General features: G+C 40.8%; 2 protein-coding genes across 17 annotated transcripts in view; both read left to right on the top strand.

Moving 5' to 3' along the window:
* Nucleotides 1–8352, top strand: part of LOC143852635 (uncharacterized) — a 31478-nt gene extending 23126 nt beyond the window's left edge. For 2 of the 16 annotated variants that reach the window (XM_077362118.1, XM_077362119.1), the window contains 6 exons: nucleotides 4111–4249; nucleotides 4828–4922; nucleotides 5615–5707; nucleotides 6311–6398; nucleotides 7245–7295; nucleotides 8114–8352. In XM_077362118.1, the coding sequence (XP_077218233.1) occupies nucleotides 4180–4249; nucleotides 4828–4922; nucleotides 5615–5707; nucleotides 6311–6398; nucleotides 7245–7295; nucleotides 8114–8148 (432 nt within the window). In that variant the 5' untranslated portion in view covers nucleotides 4111–4179 and the 3' untranslated portion in view covers nucleotides 8149–8352. The other 14 variants (XR_013236814.1, XR_013236815.1, XM_077362127.1 and 11 more) reach the window with 14 other exon arrangements.
* A 17175-nt stretch (nucleotides 8353–25527) lies between these two features.
* LOC143853308 (phospholipase A1-Igamma3, chloroplastic-like) lies at nucleotides 25528–27284 on the top strand. The gene has a single exon (XM_077363026.1). The coding sequence runs from the start codon at nucleotides 25665–25667 to the stop codon at nucleotides 27147–27149; it is 1485 nt and encodes a 494-aa protein (XP_077219141.1). The 5' UTR covers nucleotides 25528–25664; the 3' UTR covers nucleotides 27150–27284.
* Nucleotides 27285–27895: the final 611 nt, after the last annotated feature.

Below are 27895 nucleotides of genomic sequence, written 5' to 3'. Positions count from 1 at the left end.
TGCAATTAAGCATGGCTTGTGCATCTTATTAATCATATTTAACCTGCTACGGGAGCTCCTGCTCCTAATTCCCCTTATGTTCCATATAATTCCTGAAATCATTATGAAGGCTTCCCCCATTTCTTTCCTGACCTGGTGGTAAATTCAGATTGAGCTTTGGCTGATTCCTGAGATGCAACTCCCAAATTAGCTGATTCTTCTGTAAGCATTATCTCCAGGCAATCTTTCTCCAATAACAGAGCACTTCCCTTGTTCTCCTGCCTAACTGTGTCCATAATTGCTTGAATTCTGGCTTCAACATTAACTCCTAATTTGATTAGCTCCCTTCTAGGAACTGTTGACTTTGGAATAGCTCCAGCCGAGACTGTGCCTTCTTCTATGTCCCTTCTTGGATTTTGTAATGGAACAGAACTCGAACCAGCCTGATTTCTAGGTGGAATTAAGAGATGAATCTCTGAACCGTCTTCGACGCTTGCGCTAGTTTCCTTCTCCGGATGGGGTTAACGACTCTCTTGTTAATCTCCCGGGTTCTGCTCCCTCACTATAATGAACACGGCTTGGAATTTCCTCCTCCGGTTCTCCTGCTTCTAGGATCATCTCTGAATGATCGGGTCTAACTTCCCTTGATTCTTGGTTTAAAGGACTTTCCTCAGCTAGCTCCGTCCCTAGAGATTGGCCTGATTCTGAAGGTGCCAGAGACTGTTCTCCTTCCTCATGGGCGCCTGATGGCTCTATTCGGGTGAACTGAATTTGTCTTTGCATATCTTCCTTGAAGGCTATCCTTGCTGATATTTCATCTGCAAAAAATTATGTTTGGTTCATTAAATCCTCCTCTTCATTAAATCTTGTCTCTTCCAATCCTGTAACCATTTGATCAGTATTCTCTTTGTCCTGCGTGGTTCTGGTGTCCTCTGGATCTCTTCGATCGGAGAATGATTTTGTTACCCAGGCCTTCGTAGACTTCCCCACCCTGCCAGAGTTCTGCTTTTCACCTTGATCTGGGGCCGAGACATCTGCTACCCTGACCCTTCCTTCCATTGAGAGATCCTTAAGAGGATTAATTGATTCGTGTTCTTTTTTTTTATCTGCATTCTAGTTCATAATGCCCAAATTTGAGACAGTGATCATAGTATTTTGGGATTTTTTCATAGGTCACCTTCTGCCATCTTCCTCCACCGCCCGGGGTGCCAAGCCAAAAATTTTCGTGGAGCTTCTCCCTAATATTGATCTCTATGCAGATTTTTGCAAATTCTGTTCGAGTGCCCTGGATGGTGGGAGCATCAATTTTCAACATTCTCCCAAGCAGCCCTCCTACTGAGGCTAGGTAATCTTCATTGAATAAGTACAGGGGAAGGCCTGGAAGCGTTACCCACACAGGGGCAACAGGCGGTTCAATACCTGGCTTGAAGTCCGGTGACCACCTCAGGAACCTGAGGAGGTAGCCCTGTATCTTCATGTTATCTGAGAGCCAGACCGAGAGGAAATCTCGTTCCGTGCCAAATCTGATCAATAAATGCCTTTGATCCAGGATTGTAACAACTGGTTCCACAGAAATATGGAATTTTTGTTTGATCGATTCCTTGACCACATATAGGGGAGGGCGCCCATAAGAACATTTGGCAACTAAAGCTAGTTTGAAAGGAGCAGACCCCTTTCTGACTTCTTCTTCACTGAGAAATAGGGCAGGAATACCAGAGGCAGTTTTGGATGGCTTTAACAACCCCAGCGAAGATTTCGGCAAGAACAGGTTCCTAGCCATTGCGTCGGCATAGCTGCGTCCCAGAGAGGGTGGTTGAGGCGCAGGTTTTGATGCAATAACAGGGGGAGGAGGTACCAGGGAATACTCGCTTTAGGGTCATACTGCCATGATTCATGCACTTGAGACTCTTTATATGAACTCAGGTAAACTCTTTAAAGAATATGGATTGAGAGTTAATTTTCGAAATGTATGGCAATACGTTAGGTTTTAAAAATGCCTAAAACCCAAGTGTCTTTTTTAAAAAAAAAAACTTAAGCTTATCAATATTGACCAAGGGGGAGACTGTTGGAAATTTGTTTCCATTTAGGTGGGCCAAAAGTGATACACCTAAGATTTGAGTAATCTTAGACTTTTGTAAGGTGGGTTTTTGGCTACTAAAGATAACTCTCATTAAGAATCCTAAATAAGAAAGTGTGTTAGTATAATTGGGAAACCAAATCATTCCCTCAAGCATATATACATGTGTTGGTTAATGGAAGCAACTATTATATTCCTTCAGAAACTTGGGTTTAGGATTTTCTCTGTCTGGTCCCGGATCTACCATGGAACGGCCCATGATTCCATTGATCTGAGCATAAGGCTTGGATAGATCTGAAGACTACGTCAGAACCGAGTCTGTCGTGTTCGTCGTGGAGCGTCTTCAACCGTTGGATCTCACACATCATCAACTGCTTCTATCTTATCATCATGGCTGGAGGTCATTTTCTTTCCGCTAAGGTTAATTATATTTCTAACAAACACATCAACAATAACCACCAAAATGACAAAATCAGACCCGCCATAATAAAAAATAAGAAAAGCCTCCTTGCATTGTTGCATCCATACTGCCAAATTTGAATGAAATTCTTGGAAAAGAAAATCAGATGAACCAAATGACAATATAATAATATAAAGAGATATGAAATTTTACTAAAAATGTTTGGAAATTTAACAAAAAAATCAATGTAAAAGATGACAGCCATTAACGGCATCCATGAAGGAGGTATCTGCAGGTTTCCTGTTTTCACCCGGACATGAAAGAGGTGTCATTGATGTTGACTCCATCCTCTCCGTCCAAAACCCAAACACCACCAACCATACTACATCAACTCCAAATATCAAATCCCCAGAGTCCCGTTCTCAAATGCTTGCCAAAACCTTTTCCCGTCTGTGGGAGAGTACAGAAAGAGAATGCAAGAGGAAGGAAAGACATGAGAGGGGGTATAAATCTTCAAGATAGCTAAATTGATTACCTGTAAAATGCGTTTGGAGCGGCAAGGGATATTAATCTAGAGCACCAAACGAATTATGAAAGGGCCATAAGTCTTGCAAAACCAAACGGCAAGGGATATCAATCTAGAATAGGAAACGGATTATGAAAGGAAAGGGCCATGAGTCTTGGAAAACCAAACGCAAGGGATATCAACCTAGAATAGGAGACGGATTATGAAAGGAAAGGGCACTTTGACATTACACGAAAATACAGAGGGGTGCCCACATTGTTTGAGTGATCCACATTAAGCTTTTAAAGTAGGGGTAAATCCCTTAATCATAGTGGATTAGAATCCAGGGAACTGGTAAGGTGACTTCTTACATTCCGCGCAGATGCATGGGTGCCACATTGCACAACCACAGCTTAGATGATTCTGCTTTACTTATATATATATATATATATATATATATACACACATATGCGAGAACATTTCCTACACACTTGTGTAGGTAAGTTACCTACACACTACCTTAAAATATAGTAGGGGCCCACATTGTTTGGGTGATCCAAACAATTCATTTGAATGGTCCTCACATAGATATGGTGTCCACAAAAAATCAGATCCATAGGATCATCCCAACCCTACTATTTGTGGAGGTAAAATGGACGTGTATAAACCTTCACAAATTAGTCCATTTTTTGCCTCCATAGTTTGAATGGTTAGGATGATCCTATGGATCTGATTTTTTGTGGGCTATCTATGTGAGGACCATTCAAATGAATTGTTTGGATCACCCAAACAATGTGGGCCCCCACTGTATTTTAAGGTAGTGTGTAGGTAACTTACCTACACAAGTGTGTAGGAAATGTTCTCTCTCTCTCTCTCTCTCTCTCTCTCTCTCTCTCTATATATATATATATATATATATATATATATATATATATATATATATATATATATATATAACAGAAGAGAAATTAGAGAATTTTTTGAATATTTCCAAAATGCTGTGAGATTTACACGTCCATGTTTAATTTATTTACCATATGGCCCTTTAATATTATAGTTCATCTCATCTATATATCTCTACAGTCAAGGGTAAAATGGTCTATTACAGATACTACAGATATTTATCTTCCTTTTTCCCACCTACTACAGATATTCCCACCTACCACAGATATCAACAGAAGAGATATACACGTATGAGATATACACGTCCAAAATGCTATGAGATATACACGTCCCACCTACAGATATCTTCGTCTTCCTCATGATTCTGTAGAAAGAGAGAAAAAGGGTTTGTATGCTTCCTACTACAGATATTTTCCCACCTACTACAGATATCAGCAGAAGAGAAAAGGAAATATTATTTTGAATTTTTCCAAAATGCTATGAGATATACACGTCCATGCTATGAGATATTATCCAATTCTGCTACAGATGCACGTCCCACCTGCTACAGATATTTTCTACAGATATTTATCTTATCATTTTTCCCACCTACTACAGATATCTTCTTCTTCCTCTTGAGAAAAAGGTTTGACGGTTTTCTGCACTCTTGAGAAAAAGGGTTTGTTTGCTTCTTGCTTTTTTTCTCTTCCACTAACCCAGAACCCTAGCTCTTGGGTTTCTTTCTACAGATATTGATCTCAACTGAAAAGATGTTATGCCTTACAAAGATTGATCTCAAGGTTTACAAAAAAATTTTGAATTTTTCCAAAATGCTGTGAGATTTAGACGTCCATGTTTAATTTATTTACCATATGGCCCTTTAATATTATAGTTCATTTCATCTATATATCTCTACAGTCAAGGGTAAAATGGTCTATTACAGATACTACAGATATTTATCTTCCTTTTTCCCACCTACTACAGATATTCCCACCTACTACAGATATCAGCAGAAGAGATATACACGTATGAGATATACACGTCCAAAATGCTATGAGATATACACGTCCCACCAACAGGTATCTTCGTCTTCCTCACGATTCTGTAGAAAGAGAGAAAAAGGGTTTGTATGCTTCCTGCTACAGATATTTTCCCACCTACTACAGATATTTTCCCACCTACTACAGATATCAGCAGAAGAGAAAAGGAAATATTATTTTGAATTTTTCCAAAATGCTATGAGATATACACGTCCATGCTATGAGATATTATCCAATTCTGCTACAGATGCACGTCCCACCTGCTACAGATATTTTCTACAATATTTATCTTATCCTTTTTCCCACCTACTACAGATATCTTCTTCTTCCTCTTGAGAAAAAGGTTTGACGGTTTTCTGCACTCTTGAGAAAAAGGGTTTGTTTGCTTCTTGCTTTCTAATTTTTTTCTTCTTTTTAATCCATGCTCTCAACCAGTAAAAGGACAGAATTTTTGGGATTTTCTACTGCGAATGATATTTTCCCCTCTAAGACAGATAAAATCCACCCTTTAACGTTTTCCATGAGAATGGTTCTCTGCTTTTTTGTTTTTATTTATTTTTCAAACTTCGATTCTTCTCTACCAACCTTTTGTATCCTTGCCACCCACAAATCCATTCATTTCTATGTATTTTTCCGTATTTAGTTTCTGTCCCACTAACTCATTTCTAACTGCCGGTTTCAGTTTCTCTTCTACTAACCCAGAACCCTACCTCTTGGGTTTCTTTCTACAGATATTGATCTCAACTGAAAAGATGTTATCCCTTACAAAGATTGATCTCAAGGTTTACAAAGGCAATCCACATCTCCTACATGTTTTATCACAGGTAAGGAGAGCATGTTTGTTGCAGTGATTTCATTTAATCTCGAATGATTGGGTTTTTTTTCTACTTTATTTTTATCTACAAGTTTCCAGATTTCCTTTAAACTAAATGTTGAGGTTTCTTGTGCCCTCAATTGCATAACATAACATCTTTTTTCTAGAGATTTCGTTTAATCTGGAATGATTGGGCTTTTTCCTCTTTTCTTTCTTATTATCTACAATTTCCGAAATTTCCTTTACTCTGGAATTATTGAGGTTCCTTACGCCTCCAATTACAGTAATTGTAATTATCCTAAGGAAAATTTCCATATCAACCTGGAAAATTCGTGACAACAGGAACTGTCACCATGATTTTGTTTTTTTTTTTTGGATGGGTAAGCTGGGGTTAGGCAGGACCCCTAGCAGATTTATTAATGAAGATAAAAAAGATACAACATGGAAGATCAGAAAACAAAGCCCCAAACTAGAAGAGGGCAAGCCAACAGAAAAGACCAAAACCTACCAACCAAGATAGGGGGAGCAAAACAGAGCGAAACTCTCACCATGATTTTGTTGGCTTTTAATATTCACTTTTTAATCTATTTCTTAATGGTTTTTGTGTTTGTAGACAATTGTGCAAGTGCTAGATAGATTTGGGAGCAACATCATCTTCTTGAATAGAATGAAAGACCTTTGGAGTACAGGGAGACCTTTGGGTATCTTTCAAATGCTTTGTCTCTGTGATTATTTTTACATTCAATGGATCAGTCCCTTATATCTATGTCTATGTAGTGAATGGGTTCAGAGATCTCCCGGCAACCTCTCTTTCCAAGATGATTTGCACTTTTAATGGCAATCTATCATGTTGAACTATAAAAAGTACACATTAGATGTTAGGATTAAATTATAGGCATAATATATGGGTCATGTGGGATCCAAAGTAAGGCATATTAAGTAAACGGTCCTGATCAATTGAATTTTGGACCTATTATATATTTTTTATATTGAAACATAACCTACCTTTTACATGACAGAACTAACCTATAGCATTTATTTTATATGATAGGGGCAGTTTTAGATTTGAGAGTTTCTCTGATCTCAACTATGGTTCCCATCCCTTGCCCAACAAAGAGCAGTTGATACTACTTCTTTCATTAGGCTAATAATCGTTGCTTCAATGACAATTATTTCACAATTGCACTCAGATCTCAACCATTTGGCGTGATCATTGTTAGTGCTATGGTGGATGTCATTGCTATGGTGGATAACTATAAATGAGGTGATATTTTTTTTCCTTTTACATATACTATTTAGGTTTGAATACAGTTTTTTCTCCATGTAAGCAACGAAACCAACATGGGTGTACTCAGATTTACATTTCAACTAAAAACATAGTGAGAAAGCAATGAAGAGATGAGAAGAATGCCAAACTCATGTTCTGGAAATATAGTTCATTTGTTTATTTTCTTTACTTGAACTTCTCATGATTGACCATACAATTATTATGGGAGAGTTATATGGGAATTGTGAACTCTAATTTTTTTCTTTCCAATGACTTTCAGGAACATCGCTCATGACTCTCGATAGGAAGAGGGCTGTCTGGGCAATATATGGTATGTTCAGATATTCATTTGAAGCCCAAATTATTGTGGAAATTTTGTTATGAAATCTTCCCGTAGTAAGTCCTGGAACAATTTATTGTTGACACTACTGAAGCTATTCTTGACACTACTGAAGCTATTCTTGACACTTTCTAAGAATTGACACATTTTTTTGAAGTGACATTCTCATTTACATATATTTTTCTGATTTATCTGTATGTATAGGAGAACATAGAATCATAGATCTAAACTAAAGTGAAAATTGGCTATCTTATGGAATCTTTATACTGCTATGTGGATGGTGTTTCCTGTTTGAATCGTGGACAACATAATCAATAAAACACTGGCAAAGTGTTGATGTTAAAGAAGATTACTGCCATCCATCATGGTTTAAAAAATGTTTTCTTCTATGTGGAAGAAGTGAATTTTGGAAAGAGAACTGAATCACATTGAGCTATACTATCGACCATTCTTCAACGTATATGACCTCACCCCCTTGATTTTTCTTTCGATTGGGGTTCTTCTATTCAGCTTTTTATTTTGTTCATTCGTTTAAAATTTCAGTTCAGTTATTCATTATTGTTTTGGGATTTCTTGGTTTGTGTTCTTAATGATGGGTTTTCATAAAACGCGCCATTGTTTTGGGATTTCTTGATGTAAATATATCCCCTGCTTGCATTACTTCTTTATCCATGAACTCCACACTTTAACAGTGAGCATTGTGGGGAGCTCAATGAGAACAATGTAGAAGTAAGACTAAGCAACGACTGATAAGGCATCACGATTTCAATGACAGCTTAAGTTCTTTTGCTTCTTTAATTTTTTTGCAGGTTCTTTCTCGGTTTTCGACAAATACTTTACCTAGCTGGAACCGTGCTCAATCTATAAGAGTTTTGGGACACAATGGGAGATCAGCACACTACGAGGAAATGTAAAGTGTTATGTTTTGTAGTACCTATTGATTGCACTGTATAAGTGTACTTATTTTTCTTCTCAGCATGTTTGAAGGATTTCCAACTGCTTTTTCTTTTTTATAATTTTAGTTTGGGGGTTTCACTGCTTTTGATCTTTGGTAAGCTTCAGCATATAGAAAGAAAACGCTGCTGACATTATTGCTTCTGTAAAAAAGACCACCTTCAGCAGATGCAAATCGGGTTTCAGTCAATGTCAGGGTACATTGTGTCAAAGATTGATGAAATGAGCAGCAGAATAGATGATTTACCATTTCTACCCTAGTACTTCTTGCAGCCGGCTCATAGGAAACCGTTTCCTCATGATATCTGAACTTCCTTACCAACTATGTTGCACCTCCCCATTTTGATTCGCATGGTCGTAGGGTGCAAGGCTCATAGGAAACCGTTTCCTCATGATATCTGAACTTCCTTACCATCTATGCTGCACCTCCCCATTGATTATTGATTTACATGGTCGTAGGGGCAATGCTCCAGCATTGTCCCCTCAGAGCATCAATGACCTCAAATATGAGATTGGAACAGAGGGCTTTCCTTCCACTTTGACCCCAACCAAGGCAAAGCCTGAAGAGCGAGCATGTTTCATATTGGATGTTGATTTATGTTTATCTATTTGTCCAGATGTACATGAATGTATGCATGTATGTGTTTGTGTGTCTACTGAACGCATGCATGTATGTGTTTGTGTGTATTCATGTCTATGGTGTTTATTCTCATTGAAACTTGCATTGTATAAAATTTATAGCTAGGTACTAATGGGTTCTGTAAGCAGCAGCCCTGGCCTCTTTTTCATCAAATGCTTCCCATTTGTCCTGATCATGTTGATCGGTTTCACTGTCTCTTTGGCAAGCCTATGTCTCTGCCAATGAAGTATTTGGGGTTAAGGTCATGTAGGTGATTAATCCTGATAATGATTGTCTGGGTTCATGATTAACACCTTATAGTTCTTCCCTCTTATTTAAGAAACTGATTCCATAGAATTAACCTTGCCTTCTTCCTTCACAGTCCATTCCCCTCATCTCAAGTTTATACGACTGCCGGTTAGGGATGAAATTTTGACCTAGCATTTTCCTTTACATTTTCTTTATGCAGTTGTTTTGGGGGGTTTAATTAGCGGTTTATTTTTATTTCTTATTTATGTATTACTTTTTTCTAGGGTTCAATGTTGTTGGCTTATTGTTTCTTTTATGGTTGTTCTATATTTTTTGTATGGATGTTCTACATGTAACCTGTGATTTAGCCCCATTATTTTTCATAGGGCTAAATACAGAAGCCTTCATAGGAAACACTGTGATTTCTCAATGAAGAAACATGCAACAGAAGTTTGCTTCATTCATAGAAGTTCCTGATTTAAGAGGAATTATGGAAACCTCTATAGATTGGAGGGCTAGGATCAGCCTATGAAAATGATTTTTGGGGCACAACCTATTTATGTTGTATTCCATCACATTGACGGTTTGGATCAACCTATGACGTGGTCCGTACAGTTCTTTGTCGGCTATATATATATATATATATATATATATATATATATATATATATAGAGAGAGAGAGAGAGAGAGAGAGAGAGAGAAAACGGTTTCTACACACATGTGTAGATAAGTTATCTACACACTAGCTTAATATACAGTGTAGGGCATATTGTTTGGGTGATCCAAACCATTCATTTGATTGGCCCTCCCATAGATAGGGTGTCCATAACAAATTAGCTCCATAGGTTCATTCCAACCCTACGATTTGTGGAGGTAAAATGGACGTGTATAAACCTTCACAAATCTATCCATTTTTTGCCTCCACGGTTCGAAGTGTTAGGAGGATCCTATGGAGCTGATTTTTTGTGGACACCCTATCTATATGAGGGCCAATCAAATGAATGGTTTAGATCACCCAAACAATGTGAGCCTCCACTATATTTTAAGCTAGTGTGAAGATAACTTATCTACACATGTGTGTAGAAACCGTTCTCTCATATATATATATATATATATAAATATATATATATATATATATATATATATATAGAGAGAGAGAGAGAGGAATAAGATTGTGCGGCCGACCGCACCAAGCTTAGGTGCGGTGGAGGGCCCCAAACTTATGTGGGCCCACATTGTTAGGATGATCCAAAGCATTCATTTGAAAGGCTCTTACATAGATAGGGTGTGTACAAAAAATCAGCTCCATAGGATCATTATAACCCATCCAAAAGTAGAGGGCAAAATGGACAGACACCGTTTGCCACAAATCTGCCCATTTTTCGCCCCCACTTTCGGAGGGGTTAGGATGATCCAATGGAGCTAATTTTTTGTACACACCCTATCTATGATGGGGCCTTGCAAATGAATGGTTTTGATAAGCACAAAAAATGTGGGACCCATGTGTTTGGGCCCTCGACCGCACCTGAGCGCACCTTAGGTGCGCTCGACCGCACACTCCTTTTCCTCATATATATATATATATATATATATATATATATATATATATAAGAATAAGATTGTGCGCTCAACCGCAAGCTTAGGTGCGGTCGAGGGCCCAAAACTCATGTGGGCCTACATTGTTAGGATGATCCAAAGCATTTATTTGCAAAAGTCTGCCCATTTTTGCCCTCCACTTTTGGATGGGTTAGGATGATCCAATGGAGCTGATTTTTTGAACACACCCTATCTATGATGGGGCCTTGCAAATGAATGGTTTTGATCACCACAAAAATGTGGGACCCATGTGTTTGGGCCCTCGACCGCATATAACCTTATATGCGGTCGACCGCATATAGGTTATATGCGGTCGACCGCACACTCATTTTCCTTATATATATATATATATATATATATATATATAGAGGAATGACATTGTGCGGTCGACCTCACCAAGCTTAGGTGCGGTCGAGGGCCCCAAACTCATGTACCCACTTTGTTAGGACGATCCAAATCATCCATTTGAAACGCCCTTGCATAGATGGGGTATGTACAAAAAATCAGCTCCATAGGATCATCCTAACCCATCCATTTGTGGAGGTTAAAATGGACAGACACCGTTTGCCACAAATCTGTCCATTTTTGCCCTCCACTTTTGGAGGAGTTAGTTTGATCCAATGGACCTGATTTTTTGTACACACCCTATCTATGATGAGGCCTTGCAAATGAAAGGTTTTGATCAGCACAAAAGGTGTGGGACCCATGTGTTTGGGCCCTCGACCGCACCTAAGCTTAAGTGCGCTCGACCGCACACTCCTTTTCTTCATATATATATATATATATATATATATATATATATATATATATATATACTAGCAAAAAACCCCGTGCGATGCGCGGGCCGACAAAGAATTATATAAACCACATCATAGGTTGATCTAAACCGTCCATGTGATGGAACACAAAAATAATTTCCATTGGCTGATCCTAGCCCTCCAATCTATAGAGGTTTCCATAATTCCTCTTCAAATGGATGGTTAAGATCACCCTGTAGATTTTTTATTAAAAAAGCATGAAGGAGGGGTGTAAGATTGAAATTATGTGGCTTTAATGGGTGCCTTTGTTAAAAAGCATAAAGGAGGGGGTAGGATTGAAAATATGTGGGTTGAATGGGTGCATTTGTTAAAAAAAGTAAAAAAAAGTGATGTGTAATTCTCATAGAATTTTAAAAAAATTCAAAAAATTCTCTTCTTTTCTCTTCTACTATATAGTACTAGTAAAAAACTCGTGCGATGCACGGGCCGACAAAGAACGGTACGGACCACGTCATAGGTTGATCCAAACCGTCCATGTGATGGAACACAACATAAATAGGTTGTGCCCCAAAAATCATTACCATAGGCTGATCCTAGCCGTCCAATCTATAGAGGTTTCCATAATTCCCCTTAAATCGGATGGTTAAGATCACCCTATAGATTTTTTATTAAAAAACCATCAAGGATGGGGGTAAGATTGAAATTATGTGGCTTTAATGGGTGCGTGCGATGCACGGGCAGACAAAGAACTGTAAAATCATTTCCTTAGGCTGATCCTAGCCCTCCAATCTATAGATGTTTCCATAATTCCTCTTAAATCGGATGGTTAAGATCACCCTATAGATTTTTTATTAAAAAAGCATAAAGGAGGGGGGTAAGATTGAAATTATATGGCTTTAATGGGTGCCTTTGTTAAAAGCATAAAGGAGGAGGTAGGATTGAAAATATGTGAGTTGAATGGGTGCATTTGTTAAAAAAAAAGTCAAAAAAAGTGATGTGTAATTCTCATAGAATTTTCAAAAAAATCAAAAAATTCTCTTCTTTTCCATCCAGCTTATTATAGTACTAGTAAAAAACCCCGTGCGATGCACGGGTCGTCAAAGAACTGTACGGACCACGTCATAGGTTGATCCAAACCGTCCATGTGATGGAACACAACATAAATAGGTTGTGCCCCAAAAATCATTTCCATAGGCTGATCCTAGCCGTCCAATCTATAGAGGTTCCCATAATTCCCCTTAAATCGGACGGTTAAGATCACCCTATAGATTTTTTATTAAAAAACCATAAAGTAATGCATTGATTATAATTATTTCAATCAGAAGTTAGTTTTGATTCAGAGAAGTTAAAAGGGAGCAAGGGACATGATTACAATGGTAATACAAAACTAACACAATGAGTGGGATTGGAAATATCCCTCTAAATCTTCGAAAGAAATTTGTTACCTATTTACATTGTGGCTATCAAATGGACGGTTTGGATCATCCAATAGTGGGTGTTGGATAGTGTTTTTACATTGTCGCCATCAAATGGACGGTTTGGATCATCCTATGGTGTGGGCTGTATAGTCCATTTTGAAATATAGGGGGGAATCTTGTAGTAGAACTGTAGAAGGGGGTGAATTTATCAACGGGAAATGGCATACATTTATATGAAGTGGGCCCCACAGAGCATCCATAACGTGGGAGATATGCTGGCCATCAAATAGATGGTTTGGATCATCCAATAGTGGGGCTTGATAATGGTTTTAGCCATCAAATGGACGGTTTGGATCATCCTATGGTATGCGCTAACAGCCGCAAATGTTGACTTTTGATCAACATAACATTTGGGATGTGCTAACGTCCAATGCTAAAGGCATTTCACGGATGGTTTGTTGCAACTGGCAGCAGCCACCTCGTGAATGAAGAGAAAATCTGCAACAGAACATCTGCGACATGTCTTCTATGATGGATGCTAGCAAATCCCTAAACATTTTAATCTTCCACCTGTCAAGCTAATGGTTTTTTCAACAAAGTAAAAACAAATTCTGAATTTCCGTATCTTATTATATAGATAGATAAATATCTCTTACTACCGAGGACACGTAGCATAAAGGATTCCAGAGTCCCGATTTTACCCTTTCATGTATGTACTTAATACACACAGCAGCAAAGGGGTGAATGGTAAAATTCAAGGGAGAGAGAATGGGTTGTTTGCCACTTTTTATGTTTTTTTCCTCTCATGCATTTAATTCATATGAGAGTACATGCGTCAAAGTAATGGTTTTTTGAAGGAAAAGAAAAAAAACATATCTGGCTTTGTATATGCTTACACAGGGGTAGGACCGAAATTAAATAGTTTACTGGGGTGTATTTCGTGAGAAAAGCAAAGAAGGCTAACATGTAAATCTCACAGAATTTTGGAAATATTCAAAAACTTCTCTAATTTCTCTTCTGCTATAATATATATATATATATATATATATATATATATATATATAGAAAACGGTTCCTACACACGTGTAGATAACTTATCTACACACTAGCTTAAAATACAGTGGGGGCCATATTATTTGGGTAATCGAAACCATTCATTTTTAAGGCCCTCACATAGATAGGGTGTCCACAAAAAATCAGATCCATATGATCATCCTAACCATTCGAACTGTGGAGGCAAAAATTGGACTAATTTGTGAAGGTTTAAAGACATCCATTTTACCTCCACAAATCGTAGGGTTGGGATGATCCTATGGATCTGATTTTTTGTAGACACCCTATCTATGTGAGGGCCTTTAAAATGGATGCCTTGGATCACCCAAACAATGTGGGCCCCCACTGTATTTTAAGCTAGTCTGTAGAGAACTCTCTACACATATGTGTAAGAACCGTTTTCTCATATATATATATATATATATATATATATATATATATATATATATATATAGAGTAAAAAATTCTCTTCTTTTCTTTTCTACTATATAGTATACTAGTAAAAAAACCCCGTGCGATGCACGGGCCGGCAAAGAACTGTACGAACCACGTCATAGGTTGATCCAAACCGTCCATGTGATGGAACACAACATAAATAGGTTGTGCCCCAAAAATCATTTCCATAGGCTGATCCTAGCCGTCCAATCTATAGAGGTTTCCATAAATCCCCTTAAATCGGATGGTTAAGATCACCTTATAGATTTTTTATTAAAAAACCATAAAGGAGGGGGTGAGATTGAAATTATGTGGCTTTAATGGGTGCGTGCAATGCACGGGCCGACAAAGAACTATACGGACCACGTCATAGGTTGATCCAAACCGTCCATGTGATGGAACACAACATAAATAGGTTGTGCCCCAAAAATCATTTCTGTAGGCTGATCCTAGCCCTCAAATCTATAGATGTTTCCATAATTCCTCTTAAATCGGATGGTTAAGATCACCCTATAGATTTTTTATTAAAAAACCATAAAGGAGGGGGGTAAGATTGAAATTATATGGCTTTAATGGGTGCCTTTATTAAAAGCATAAAGGAGGGGGTAGGATTGAAAATATGTGTGTTGAATGGGTGCATTTGTTAAAAAAAGTAAAAAAAAGTGATGTGTAATTCTCATAGAATTTTAAAAAAAAAACAAAAAATTCTCTTCTTTTCCACCCAGCTTATTATATATATATATATAAAGAGAGAGAGAGAGAGAGAGAGGGAAAATGGTTCCTACACACATGTGTAGATAAGTTATCTACACACTAGCTTAAAATACACTGGGGGGCCATATTATTTGGGTAATCCAAACCATTCATTTTTAAGGCCCTCACATAGATAGGGTGTCCACAAAAAATCAGATCCATATGATCATCCTAACCATTCGAACCGTGAAGGCAAAAATTGGACTAATTTGTGAATGTTTAAAGACATCCATTTTACCTCCACAAATCGTAGGGTTGGGATGATCCTATGGATCTGATTTTTTGTAGACACCCTATCTATGTGAGGGCCTTTAAAATGGATGGCTTGGATCACCCAAACAATGTGGGCCCCCACTGTATTTTAAGCTAGTGTGTAGAGAACTCTCTACACATATGTGTAGGAACCGTTTTCTCACATATTTATATATATATATATATATATATATATATATATATATATATATATATATATATATATGAGGAAAGTGTTGGTGAGCTTAAGCTCACCAAACTTATGGTGAGCTTAAGCACCCAATCACATTGGGGCCTACTTTGTTAGGATGATCCAAAGCATTCATTTGAAAGGCCCTTACATAGATGGGGTGTGTACCAAAAATCAGCTCCATAGGATCATCCTAACCCATCCATTTGTGGAGGTAAAAATGGACAGACATTATTTGTCTACAAATCTGCCCATTTTTGTCCTCCACAAAGGGAGGGGTTAGGATGATCCTATGGAGCTGATTTTTGGTATATATATATATATATATATATATATATATATATATGGGGAAAGTGATTGTGTGCGGCCGCTCATATAAGCTTATATGAGGTGACCACTAAAAACATGGTGGGCCCACAATTTTCAGGTGATCCGAACCGGTCATTTGATAGGCCCTGACATAGATAGGGGGTGCCCAAAAAATCAGCTCCATTGGATCATCCCAACCCTTTGAACTGTCGAGGTGAAAGAGGGGAAAATGGGCGGGTATAAATTTGCCCACTTACCCGTCCATTTTCCCCTCTTTCCCCTCACATTACGAAGGGTTGGGATGATTCTATGGAGCTGATTTTTTGGGCACCCCTTATCTATGTCAGGGCCTATCAGATAACCGGTTCGGATCACCCGAAAAATATGGGCCCACCATGTTTTTAGCGGTTACCTCATATAAGCTTATATGAGAGGCCGCTCACAATCACTTTACCATACATATATATATATATATATATATATATATATATATATATATATATGAGAATAGAGTTCCTAAGGTGTCACCTCATATAGCTTATATGAGGTGGCGCTTAAAAACATAAGAGGCCTGCTTTGTTTGGATGATCCAAAGCATTCATTTGATAGGCTCTCACATAGATAGGGTGTCCCCAAAAAATGAACTTTATAGGATCATCCTAACCCTTCCATTTGTGGAGGTTGAAATGGATGGATATAAACCTCCATAAATTTGCCAATTTTTAACCTCCATAAATGGAAGGATTAGGATGATCCTATGGACCTAATTTTTTGTAGGCATCATATCCATCTAAGGGCCTTTCAAATGAGTGGTTTAGGAACTCTATATATATATATATATGATGCGGCGTTGTCATGAGCCCAATAGTGATTTCGGTTCGGGGGTTAAAATTATAGAGGCATTTTTTTATTTTTTGAAAAATTATATCTTGTTTTTCAGGTTTTTCCTTTTAGATCTTTGTGGCAACGTATCATTTGGAACTTTCATCTATCCGTCATTGCGCTTAACTGCACGCATCTTCCTTATACGGTACTTATCTTGATTGTCACTCCTACTGGGGGCTTGGCCCAACCAATAAATGACTGTAGATTTTCTAGCGAACAGACTTCTACTTGCTACCCATCAATAAAAAAAAATCCATGAGAAAAGTACGAAACGTGGGCGTTATTGCAACATAGTACATGATGGGGTGTAAAAAGATCCCTCACTCACGGATCAACACATGGCACTAAGGCAAGCCCACATGCTCACCACCCAACAAGGGGTAATAGGGTCATTACAGCCTAAAATAGAAAAGATCAAGTGTAAACCTTGCCCAGCCACAATCTTACACATGTCCAAGGGCATGAAGGAAAGGGTAAAGTTTGATCCACTAATAGGCTGACATCTGTCCCCAAGGGCAAAAGGGTAATCCAATACCCAAAACTCTACTATAAAAAGCCTCATAAGGCTCAAAGGTAAGGGGACCGAATACCTAAAAAAGCCATCATCTCTAGCTTTGGTTTTCTCAATTTTGTGCCCATTAGTGACTTGAGTGTCAACCTCGTGTACTTCTGTGCAGAACATAATTCTCAAGTAGTTCAGTAGTTTGGACCCACCAGATCAGCTCCGTCATCACTGCCTCATCTGTTACCAATTTTGGGCCTAACTGATTGGCCCCATCCGTGGGACCCCGAACTAAAAGTTGTTCAGAGTCTCATCACAAATGGCAGGGCAGAGAACTGCTCGAGTACCCCCTGCGCGGGTGACCAGACCTGAAACGCACTGCAGAACTCGAAGTGAGAGAGTCGCTTCACAGATTGTGGCTCCTTTGGTAGCTGCGGAACTGAACCCAGCTCACTCGGAGCATTTGATTCCTGCTCCTACGCCTGAACAGATCCAAACTCTTTTTCAACAAATAACTACCCTTGTTGATCAGTACAAAAATCTGATTCAACAAGCACATCAGCAACTCCTCCCAGAGGTTTCCCGACCTCCGCCAGAGAGGTTAGACCCTCCCAGAGAAGAACCAGTACCTCCCCATCGTAATCAGATCCATCACTCCCTTTCGAGGCGAGTCCATCACTCTCGGACGAGACACGCCCAGACGGAGCCTTACCACAGACGCCGGTCACGGTCTCCATCAGTGCAGAGACACCGAGCCAAGGAGGACCGTGCGCATATAGAAAAATCTCGGCATCGTCGAAGGAGCTCAGAAAGCCATTCCGACTCAGCCGCAAGTCCAACTATAGAGGAAAGAAACAGGCCTGTCGGCCGAATAGAAAGAAGGGTTGATCCGATGCTACGAAGATTCAAGGAGATGGACCACCGAATTGAAGAGCTAGCGAAAGATCAAGGTTGGCCTATCTCGAAGACGTTCTCAAGCAGGCCACCTTTTACAGACAAAGTATTGCGTGCACCAGCGCCGAAAGGGTTCAAGATGCCGTCATTCCCGCAATATGATGGAACAATTGATTCCGTTGATCATTTGGAGATGTTCTGAACCATGATGCTCCTGCATGGTGCCTCCGATGGATTCCTTTGCAGGGCCTTCCTAACCACACTAACTGGTGCTACAAGAGATTGGTACTCACGCCTTAAACCAAACTCCATCGACAATTTTGAGGAGTTTGGGGATGATCTGGTCTGACACTCTATGAGTAGTCGAAGGCCACGAAAGACAGCGGCATCCTTAATGGTGTTAAAATAAGAGGACAGCGAGTCTCTGAAAGCGTTCGTGAGCCGATTCAACAGAGAGGCCGTCTAAGTCCCGAACCTAGATCCCTCGGCCGCCACGAATGCGCTCCTCGCGGGAGCCAAATCTAATGAATTCTGACGAACTGTAGCCTGTTGAAACCCACACTCCTTGGTGGATCTCATCACTGGAACCGAAGAGTATATATCCGTAAAAGAGACGCTAGCTGCACTAGATTCGAACCAGAGGAGAACTTCGAAAGAGAAACCCTACGAAGCAACGTAGGGAGGATAAGCCTCTAAGAAGAGAAAGGAGCCATCGGAGAAGGGAAGAGAGCTACACGCCCATCAACACGTCAAGAACCCGCATCTTGGCTGCGATTAGAGAAGAAGATCTCATTAGGTGGTCGGCAAAAATGCTTTCCAAAGGAAACAAGAGGGATATGTCCAAAAACCCGAGTCCCAGCTCGGGTCAGACATGCCTAAAGCCTGAGGTTCACCTCGGGTTGGGCCTAAGACCGACCTGCTCGGTTACAATAAACATAAGTCCAAAAACCTGAGTCCGAGCTCGGGTCGGACATGCCTAAAGCCTGAGGTCCACCTCGGGTTGGGCCTAAGACCGACCTGCTTGGTTAGAATAAACATAAGTCCAAAAACCTGAGTCCCAGCTCGGGTTGGACATGCCTAAAGCCTGAGGTCCACCTCGGGTTGGGCCTAAGACCGACCTGCTCGGTTAGAATAAACATAAGTCCAAAAACCTGAGTCCCAGCTCGGGTTGGACATGCCTAAAGCCTAAGGTCCACCTCGAGTTGGGCCTGAAACTGATCCGTTCGGTTGAAACTGTAAAATGCTAATTTCTAACTCAATTTGAACGTCTCGCTCCGAACCAAAAGCCTGCCTCGAGCTAGGTCGAAGATCGAGTCGTTACTAATGCAACGAATAAACCTATCCAAAAAGGATTAGCTAAAGCTCGCCGTGATGACCAGTTCGACCAGAATTTGGCCGACTCGGATACAACACAGATATACATGGCCGAGATACAACACGAATAAACCTATCCAAAATCCAGTTCGTCCAGCTGTTCAGAGCATACATGGCCGGACGAGATATTTCACTTCAAAATCCTGGTCGTCCTAAGCCGTTCAAAGCATATATGGCCGAACAGGATATTTCACTTCAAAATCCAGTTCGTCCAGCCGTTCAAAGCACACATGGCCGGACAAGATATTTCATTTCAAAACCCTGGTTGTCTAAAGCCGTTCAGAGCGTATATGGCCGAACATGATATTTCATTCCAAAATCCAGTTCGTCCAGCCGTTCAGAGCACACATGGCCGGACATGATATTTCACTTCAAAATCCTGGTTGTCTTAAGTCGTTCAAAGCATCTACGACCGAACAAGATATTTCACTTCAAAATCCAGTTCTTCAAGCCGTTCAGAACATCTCTAGCCAAACTGGATATAACGCGTGGGTAAAACTTAACATGAAGAAGGCTAAGTTGTAGCTCATCTGTTTTTCGGCCGACCTGAGACGGACGACTTGAACCGGCTGACCTGAATCAGTTTCCAGTTCATCCGTTCCTCAAGCCGACCAGGATATAGCGCGATTCAAGACAAATTTCTGGTCATCTCAAGCCGACCAAGATATAGCACGACAAATTTCTGGTCATCTCAAGCCGACCAGGATATTGCGCGACAAATTTCTGGTCATCTCAAGCTGACCAGGATATAGCGTGAAAAATTTCTGGTCATCTCAAGCCGATCAGGATATTGCGTGACAAATTTCTGGTCATATCAAGTCGATCAGGATATAGCACGATGCGCTACAAGACAAAATTCTGGTTATCTGAAGCCGACCAGGATATAGCGTGATTCACTATAAGACAAAATTCTGGTCATCCCAAGCCGACTAGGATATAGTGCGATTCAAGACAAATTTCTGGTCATCTCAAGCCGACCAGGATATTGCGAGACAAATTTCTGGTCATCTCAAGCCGACCAGGATATAGCGCGAAAAATTTCTGGTCATCTGAACCCGACCAGGACATGGCGTGATTTGCTACAAGACAAAATTCAATTTTGTCTTTTAGTGGATTGCGCTATCTCCTGGTCATCTCACGCCGAGCAGGATATAGCATGATTCGCTACAAGACAAAATTCTGGTCATCACAAGCCGACCAGGATATAACGTCATCCGCTACAAGACAAAATTCTGGTCATCCCAAGTCGACCAGGATATAGCGCGATTCAAGACAAATTTCTGGTCATCTAAAGCCGACCAGGATATTGCGAGACAAATTTCTGGTCATCTCAAGCCGACCAGGATATAGCGTGAAAAATTTCTGGTCATCTCAAGCCGACCAGGATATAGCGGGACAAAAATCTGGCCATCTCAAGCTGACCAGAATATTACAAGACAAAATTCTGGTCATCTCAAGCCGACCAGGATATAGCGTTATCCGCTACAAGACAAATTTCTGGTCATCTTAGGCCGAACAAGATATTTGGCTTCCAAATCCAATTCTTCAAGACGACCAAAACGTCTTAAGCCGAACAGGATTACTTGGCCTCCAAATCCAGTTCTTCAAGATGACCAGAACGTCTTAAGACGAACAGGATTACTTGGCATCCAAATCCAGTTCTTCAAGACGACCAGAACATCTTAAAACGAACAGGATATTTGGCTTCCAAATCCAGTACTTCAAGACGACCAGAACGTCTTAAGCCGAACAGGATATTTGGCTTCCAAATCCAGTTCTTCAAGACGACCAGAACGTCTTAAGCCGAACAAGATATTTGGCTTACAAATCCAGTTCTTCAAGACGACCAGAACGTCTTAGGCCGAACAGCATATTTGGCTTGCAAATCCAGATCATCCAGCCGTTCAGAACAAGTATGGCCGAACAGGATACTTGGCCTCCAAATCCAGTTCTTTAAGACGACCATAACGTCTTAAGCTGAACATGATTACTTGGCCTCCAAGTCTAGTTCTCCAAGACGACCTGAACGTGTTAAGCTGAACAGGATTACTTGGCCTCCAAATCCAGTTCTTCAAGACGACCAGGACGTCTTAAGCCGAACAGGATATTTAGCTTCCAAATCCAGTTCTTCAAGACGACCAGAACGTCTTAAGCCGAACATGATATTTAGCTTCCAAATCCAGTTCTTCAAGACGACCAGAACGTCTTAAGCCGAACAGGATATTTAGCTTCCAAATCCAGTTCTTCAAGACGACCAAAACGTCTTAAGCCGAACAAGATTACTTGGCCTCCAAATCCAGTTCTTCAGGATGACCAGAACGTCTTAAGACGAACAGGATATTTGGCTTCCAAATCCAGTTCTTCAAGACAACCAGAACGTCTTAAGCCGAACATGATATTTGGCTTCCAAATCCAGTTCTTCAGGACGACCAGAACGTCTTAAGCCGAACAAAATATTTGGCCTCAAAATCCAGTTCTTCAAGTTGTTCAGAACATCTCCAGTCGAATAAGATATTTAGCCTTAAAATCCAGTTCTTCAAGCCGTTTAGAACATCTTCGGCCGACCAGGATATTTGGCCTCCAAATCCAGCTCTTCAAGCCGTTCAGAACATCTGAGGCCGACCAGGATATTTGGCCTCAAAATCCAGTTCTTCAAGCCGTTCAGAACATCTCAGGCCGACGAGGATATTCGGCCTCCAAATCCAGTTCTTCAAGCTGTTCAGAACATCTCAGGCCGACCAGGATATTTGGCCTCAAAATTCAGTCCTTTAAGCCATTTAGAACATCTCCAGCCGAACTGGATAAACGTGTGGGTAAAACTTAACCTACAGAAGGCTAAGTTATAGCTCATTGATTTTTCGGCCGACTTGAAGCTGACGACCTGAGCCAGCCGACCTGAATCGGCCGACCTGAAATATTTTCCAGTTCATCCTTGAACCAGCCGATCTGAGTCGGACGACCTGAGCCAGTCGACCTACCATGGCCGACCTAGCAGATAAGCATATTAAGACAAACTGCAGAAGATATGGTGCACAACTACTTCCTCACCCCTCATCGGTCTAAGGAAGTGGGGGCATCTGATGGGCTGTAAAAAGATCCCCCACTCACGGATCAACACGTGGCACCAAGGCAAGCCCACATGCTCACCACCCAACAAGGGGCAATAGGGTCATTACAGCCTAAAAAAGGAAAGATCAAGTGTAAACCTTGCTCAACCACAATCTTGCACCTATCTAAGGGCATGAAGGAAAGGGTAAAGTTTGATCCACTAATAGGCTGACACCTGTCCGCAAGGGCAAAAGGGTAATCCAATACCCAAAACTCCACTATAAAAAGCTTCCTAAGGCTCAAAGGTAAGGGGACCGAATCCCTAAAAAAGCCATCATCTCTAGCTTTGGTTTTTCCAATTTTGTGCCCATTACTGACTTGAGTGTCGAAGGGCCCGTCCGGAGCTACGACTCCGAGTTGGCCTTCTGACCTCGTGTACTTCTGTGCAAGACATAATTCGCAATCAGTTCAGCAGTTTGGACCCGCCAGATCAGCTCTTTCGTCACTGCCTCATCTGTTACTAATTTTGGGCCTAACAGTACGGAAAGCGGACACCTTTCATCTTATCGACGAAACACGCACGATGCTTCAAAAACGGGTGGAAAAAAAAACCCCAATGCGCTTCTTAACATAATAAGAGCCCAAATAGCCTCATCTTATTTGGTGCAAGTCGGTACACCTCAATCATTCTATTTGCAGCCCCATTTTTCATTATTTAGCATTTTTTAATGAGAAAATGGGGCTGCATTTAATGCATTTCTCGTTCCCCGTTAATGTAGGACGCTGACGGAATTGCACAAGTAATCGTCACTTCCTCTCCACGCTTATGTCTATACACATCAAATAAAGGGGATCGCGCTGACGTTTTCAAATAGACATTGTTGTTATCACATATAAACGTTGTTTCCCTTATGTAAAGCGCGAGCGAATTTTAAAGATTGTTTGGAACGTTGTCGGTATTCAGTTTGTGTATTAACTTCTTAGGGTCAAGTTATCGGGTACGCCACTAGAATCTCGAGTATGCCGCCGGAATATCAAGTACGCTACTAGAATTTCTTGATTCAAACACATGTTCAAACACATCAAGTAAGCTGCCAGAGTCCCGAGTAAGCGCCATAATCTCCAGTACGCTCTCGGAATATCAAGTACGCTGCCGGAATATCAAGTACACTGCCGGAATTTCTAGGTTCAAACACGTGTTCAAACATATCGAGTACGCTGCCGGAATTTCGAGTACGCCATCGGAATATCGAGTACACGACCGGAATATTTCAAGTACATCGAAATATGTCCACTTGTCAAGGATCCAACGGTCTCTACTTATGGGTGACAGCCAAGATTTAAATGAACCTAAGGTTTTCTGGGTTCAAATGCATGTTCAAACCAAACCAAAGCTAGTAGTAAATAAAGACGCTACCGTTTCATCAATATTTGTCCACGTGCCAAGGATCCACCTGTCTATGTATTGATGTCTCTACTTATTGCTGACGGCTAAGATTAAAACGAACCCATGATTTTTTGGGTTCAAACAAATGTTCAAACGAACCAAAGGATTACAGCGAATGTGGCCTTGTGCAGCACGCCAGCGTCCCCTACATTTATGGGGGACGAGGGGACATGAAATGTATTAAACGCAGCCCCAGTTTCTCTCGAAGACATTACTAAAGTAAAAAAACTGTGGCTACAAAAAGAATCATGACTGGTACTGATTCTGTCAAGAAGGGCATTAGTGTCTTCTGTGGACCACTTTTTGAAGAACATGGGTGTTTTCTAAATAAGATAAAAGGTATCCGCAATTCGTACTATGTTGCAATTATTATCCTCAATCCGTACTTTTCTCAAAATTTATAGGGCAATGCTGAATTTGCACTCCTGTAACCTGAAGCGACGTTGAAAAGCGCTAAAATCTGCCATACCGTCCTCTATAGGGGATGCGAATTATCCTAGACAGGTGTGAATTTTTCATCGCCCTAAAACAGAGAGCATGTGAAACCCACCCGCTCGTTACAACCACTCCTTAATGCTCTGTTTGGTTGCCGGGTTTTTTTTGTTCCCGGGAGTTAAGTGGGAGAAAAAAATACCCTGGGAGATAGGTGGGAAAAAAAAAGTCCTGGAAGTATCCTGGTAAAATAAAAATCCCATGTTTGGTTATGTGGGAGAAAAAAAATACCCTGGGAGATATGGTGGGAGAAAAAAAAACCTTTGTTTGGTTGCTTGAACTGTTGGGTAGAAAAAAATTCTTCTCAAGCTTATTTTTGGTTCCTGAGTTTATTTTGGTTCCTGGGGTTATCTTGGGATGGGATGAAAAGGCAATCATTACAAAAGTGGGGATTAAAAAATTCACCCCACAAGTAATCATTACAAGAGTGGGATTAAAATAAACCTAGTGCTAAAAGGCAACCAAACATGGGATGGGACCAAAATTTAACTTACTCTCCCACAAAACTCCCAGGCACAAAAAAAACCCGGCAACCAAACAGAGCAAGAAATGGAAAAAACTTTCCATCAAGAACCAACGGTGATAAGCATCCTGATCCTACATAGCAAGCTCTGTCACGTTATCACATCAGATGATTTCCAGTATATTAAAATCGATGAACTGTCCGGATAAAGACATGTCCGTGTCTATCGTGGTGAGTGGAGGGGGGCGTCTGGTCACTAAAGCAGAGAAAAGCACACCCACCAACCGACGTACAACACCCATTAACACACACACATGCCCCTTTTACTAGCTAGTGGAGACCAACTTGCCATGTAAAGATGTATGACTTGTCATGCGCCGCCTGTATCGAAGACGAAGACCTGCTTAGCTATTTTTACTATCATCTCTGGAATATTCGTTCCCCGCAGTCAAATATCTTACGAAACAAGGTTGCAATAATGTGAGCCTTCTTTAAATCACACCAGCGATTCCATCCGCCCCCCCACCCCCCCGCCCCCCCACCCCCCCGCCCCCCCCCGCATTCAATTCTCTCTCCTCTTTTGAATCACATTAACAACTACAAAAACCTATCTCCCCACTCTTAACTCCCTCGATCAGCCTCTAAGCTGATAGTCAGGACGAATACATCATGACATCGCTGTATGTGGTAATCTCTAGCTGTTACGCCAATCAGATCACACGAGTTCATTTTCCATGCAGGCCTGAACAAATCCAACCCAGAACCCTAGCTCAAAATCTCAAACCATCAAAGATGAAAGTTTCCGTACCGAGATGTGCACAACTCACAAGTTACACACTCTCGGCTGAAGAAGATCAGAACAACGAAGAGGAGAACATCCAAGAAATCTGGAGAGAAATTCAAGGGTGCAACAACTGGGAAGGACTCTTAGACCCCATGAATCCTCTCCTCCGCAACGAAATCATCCACTATGGCGAGTTCGCTCAGTCCTGTTACGATGCTTTCGACTTCGACCCATATTCCAAATACTGCGGGACATGTAAATACCAAGGCTCCCAATTCTTTGAAAAGCTCGAAATGGCCTACCGAGGCTACGAAATAAGCCGATACCTCTACGCCACTTCCAACATAAACCTCCCAAACTTCTTTCAAAAATCGAAGGCCAGAAAAGTATGGAGCCAACACGCCAACTGGATGGGTTATGTTGCAGTAACCAAAGACCCTAATGAGATAAAGCGATTAGGAAGACGAGACATCGTGGTGGCCTGGCGAGGTACCGTTACCTACCTCGAATGGATCCATGACCTTAAAGACATTCTCTGTCCTACCCACTTTAGCCGAGACCAGTCCATCAAGATCGAATCTGGGTTTTTTGATCTGTACACTGAAAAGGAACACAAGTGCAATTACTGCTCCTTCTCTGCTCGGGATCAGATTTTGGCCGAGATCAAACGGTTGGTGGAAAGATATAAAGGCGAGAAACTAAGCATTACCATCACTGGACATAGCCTTGGAGCTGCCTTGGCTTTGATAAGCGCCTATGACCTGGCCGAGATGAAAGTCAACGTGGTCGATGGTAGCAAAATCCCCATCACCGTCTTCTCTTTCTCTGGACCCAGAGTTGGAAATCTCAGGTTTAAAGAACGCTGCGAAGAGCTTAACGTGAAGGTATTGAGGGTGATCAATGTCCACGACAAGGTGCCCACTGTTCCTGGTTTATTCGCTAATGAGAAATTCCAGTACCAAAAATACATTGAGGAGGCCATCTCATTTCCATGGAGTTATGCTCATGTGGGCGTGGAATTGGCGTTGGATCATACCAATTCGCCGTTCCTAAAACCGACAAATGACTTGGGGTGTTCTCATAATTTGGAGGCCCACCTTCATCTTGTCGACGGCTACCATGGAAAGGGACGCCGGTTTTTCTTGGCCAACAAACGTGACATTGCGCTTGTTAACAAGTGCTGTGATTTCTTGAGAGATGAGTACGGTGTGCCACCGCAGTGGCGTCAAGACCACAACAAAGGGATGGTTCGGAACGTCGACGGGAGATGGATCCTGCCTGAGAGGTCGAGGATGGAAGCTCACCCGCCTGACACCGCCCACCATCTTGAACAAGTACTAAAGCTACAGAAATTGCCCTTTGGTAATTAAGAAATTTTTACGGGGATTGATGTTAGTGTAGTTTTCCTTAAAGTAGTCTTTTGGGAAATGATATATCCACCCCGTCTTCCTGCATTTTGATCACTTTTCTTTTCTTTATTAAAAATGGCAACATTACCACCGTCATTTGTTTTATTTTTTCGTTAAAACAAGTACACGTGAGAGAGAATCAAAAATCTCATGCGATATTTGTTTAGACACCCCAATTTACGCAGGACTATAATTTGTCGCAATGACGTCATCAATGATCATAAACTTCTGAACATACATTGGAAACATCAAAGCACCAAACCCCCAATTCTCAGTTAACCAGGGTCTGAGCCAGCTCTCGCAAGTGTCTCAATACCCAAATTAGTGTTTCACTTGCAGTCGCAAATCTCTAAAATTAGAGAGAAACTCAAAAGCCACCATATTCGCACGACTTTTAGTCCCACATCACCTAAACATGCTTAAAAACCTTTGATTTTCATGTCTATATAAAAGGCCAAGAACCAATGCATTAGAGTGGGGAGAAGATTTATGAATTTTTGACTCAATTCTAGCCTAAAAGTCTTATGAAAGAGCTAAACACCCTAAAACAAAGCAGTTTTGGCTCCCTGAAAAGACTGAAAATCTTTAGAATAAGTAAGAAGGCACGGAGGAGTCGAGCGACACCCTTCGATACTAGACGCCAAAGGATCAATGAGACCAATCTTGTGAGTGCAAGATTGTTAGGGGTAAAATCAGTATACCCGATA

The sequence above is a fragment of the Tasmannia lanceolata genome, unplaced genomic scaffold, assembly GCF_043159265.1.
Source record: "Tasmannia lanceolata isolate RefF3 unplaced genomic scaffold, GAP_Taslan_0.1 ptg000019l, whole genome shotgun sequence".
NCBI lineage: Eukaryota > Viridiplantae > Streptophyta > Magnoliopsida > Canellales > Winteraceae > Tasmannia > Tasmannia lanceolata.
This window is presented reverse-complemented; position numbering and strand designations above follow the sequence as displayed.

Bases quoted from the DNA above. Each gene is read 5' to 3' on its own strand.
- LOC143853308 (XM_077363026.1), top strand. From the start codon at position 25,665: ATGACATCGCTGTATGTGGTAATCTCTAGCTGTTACGCCAATCAGATC.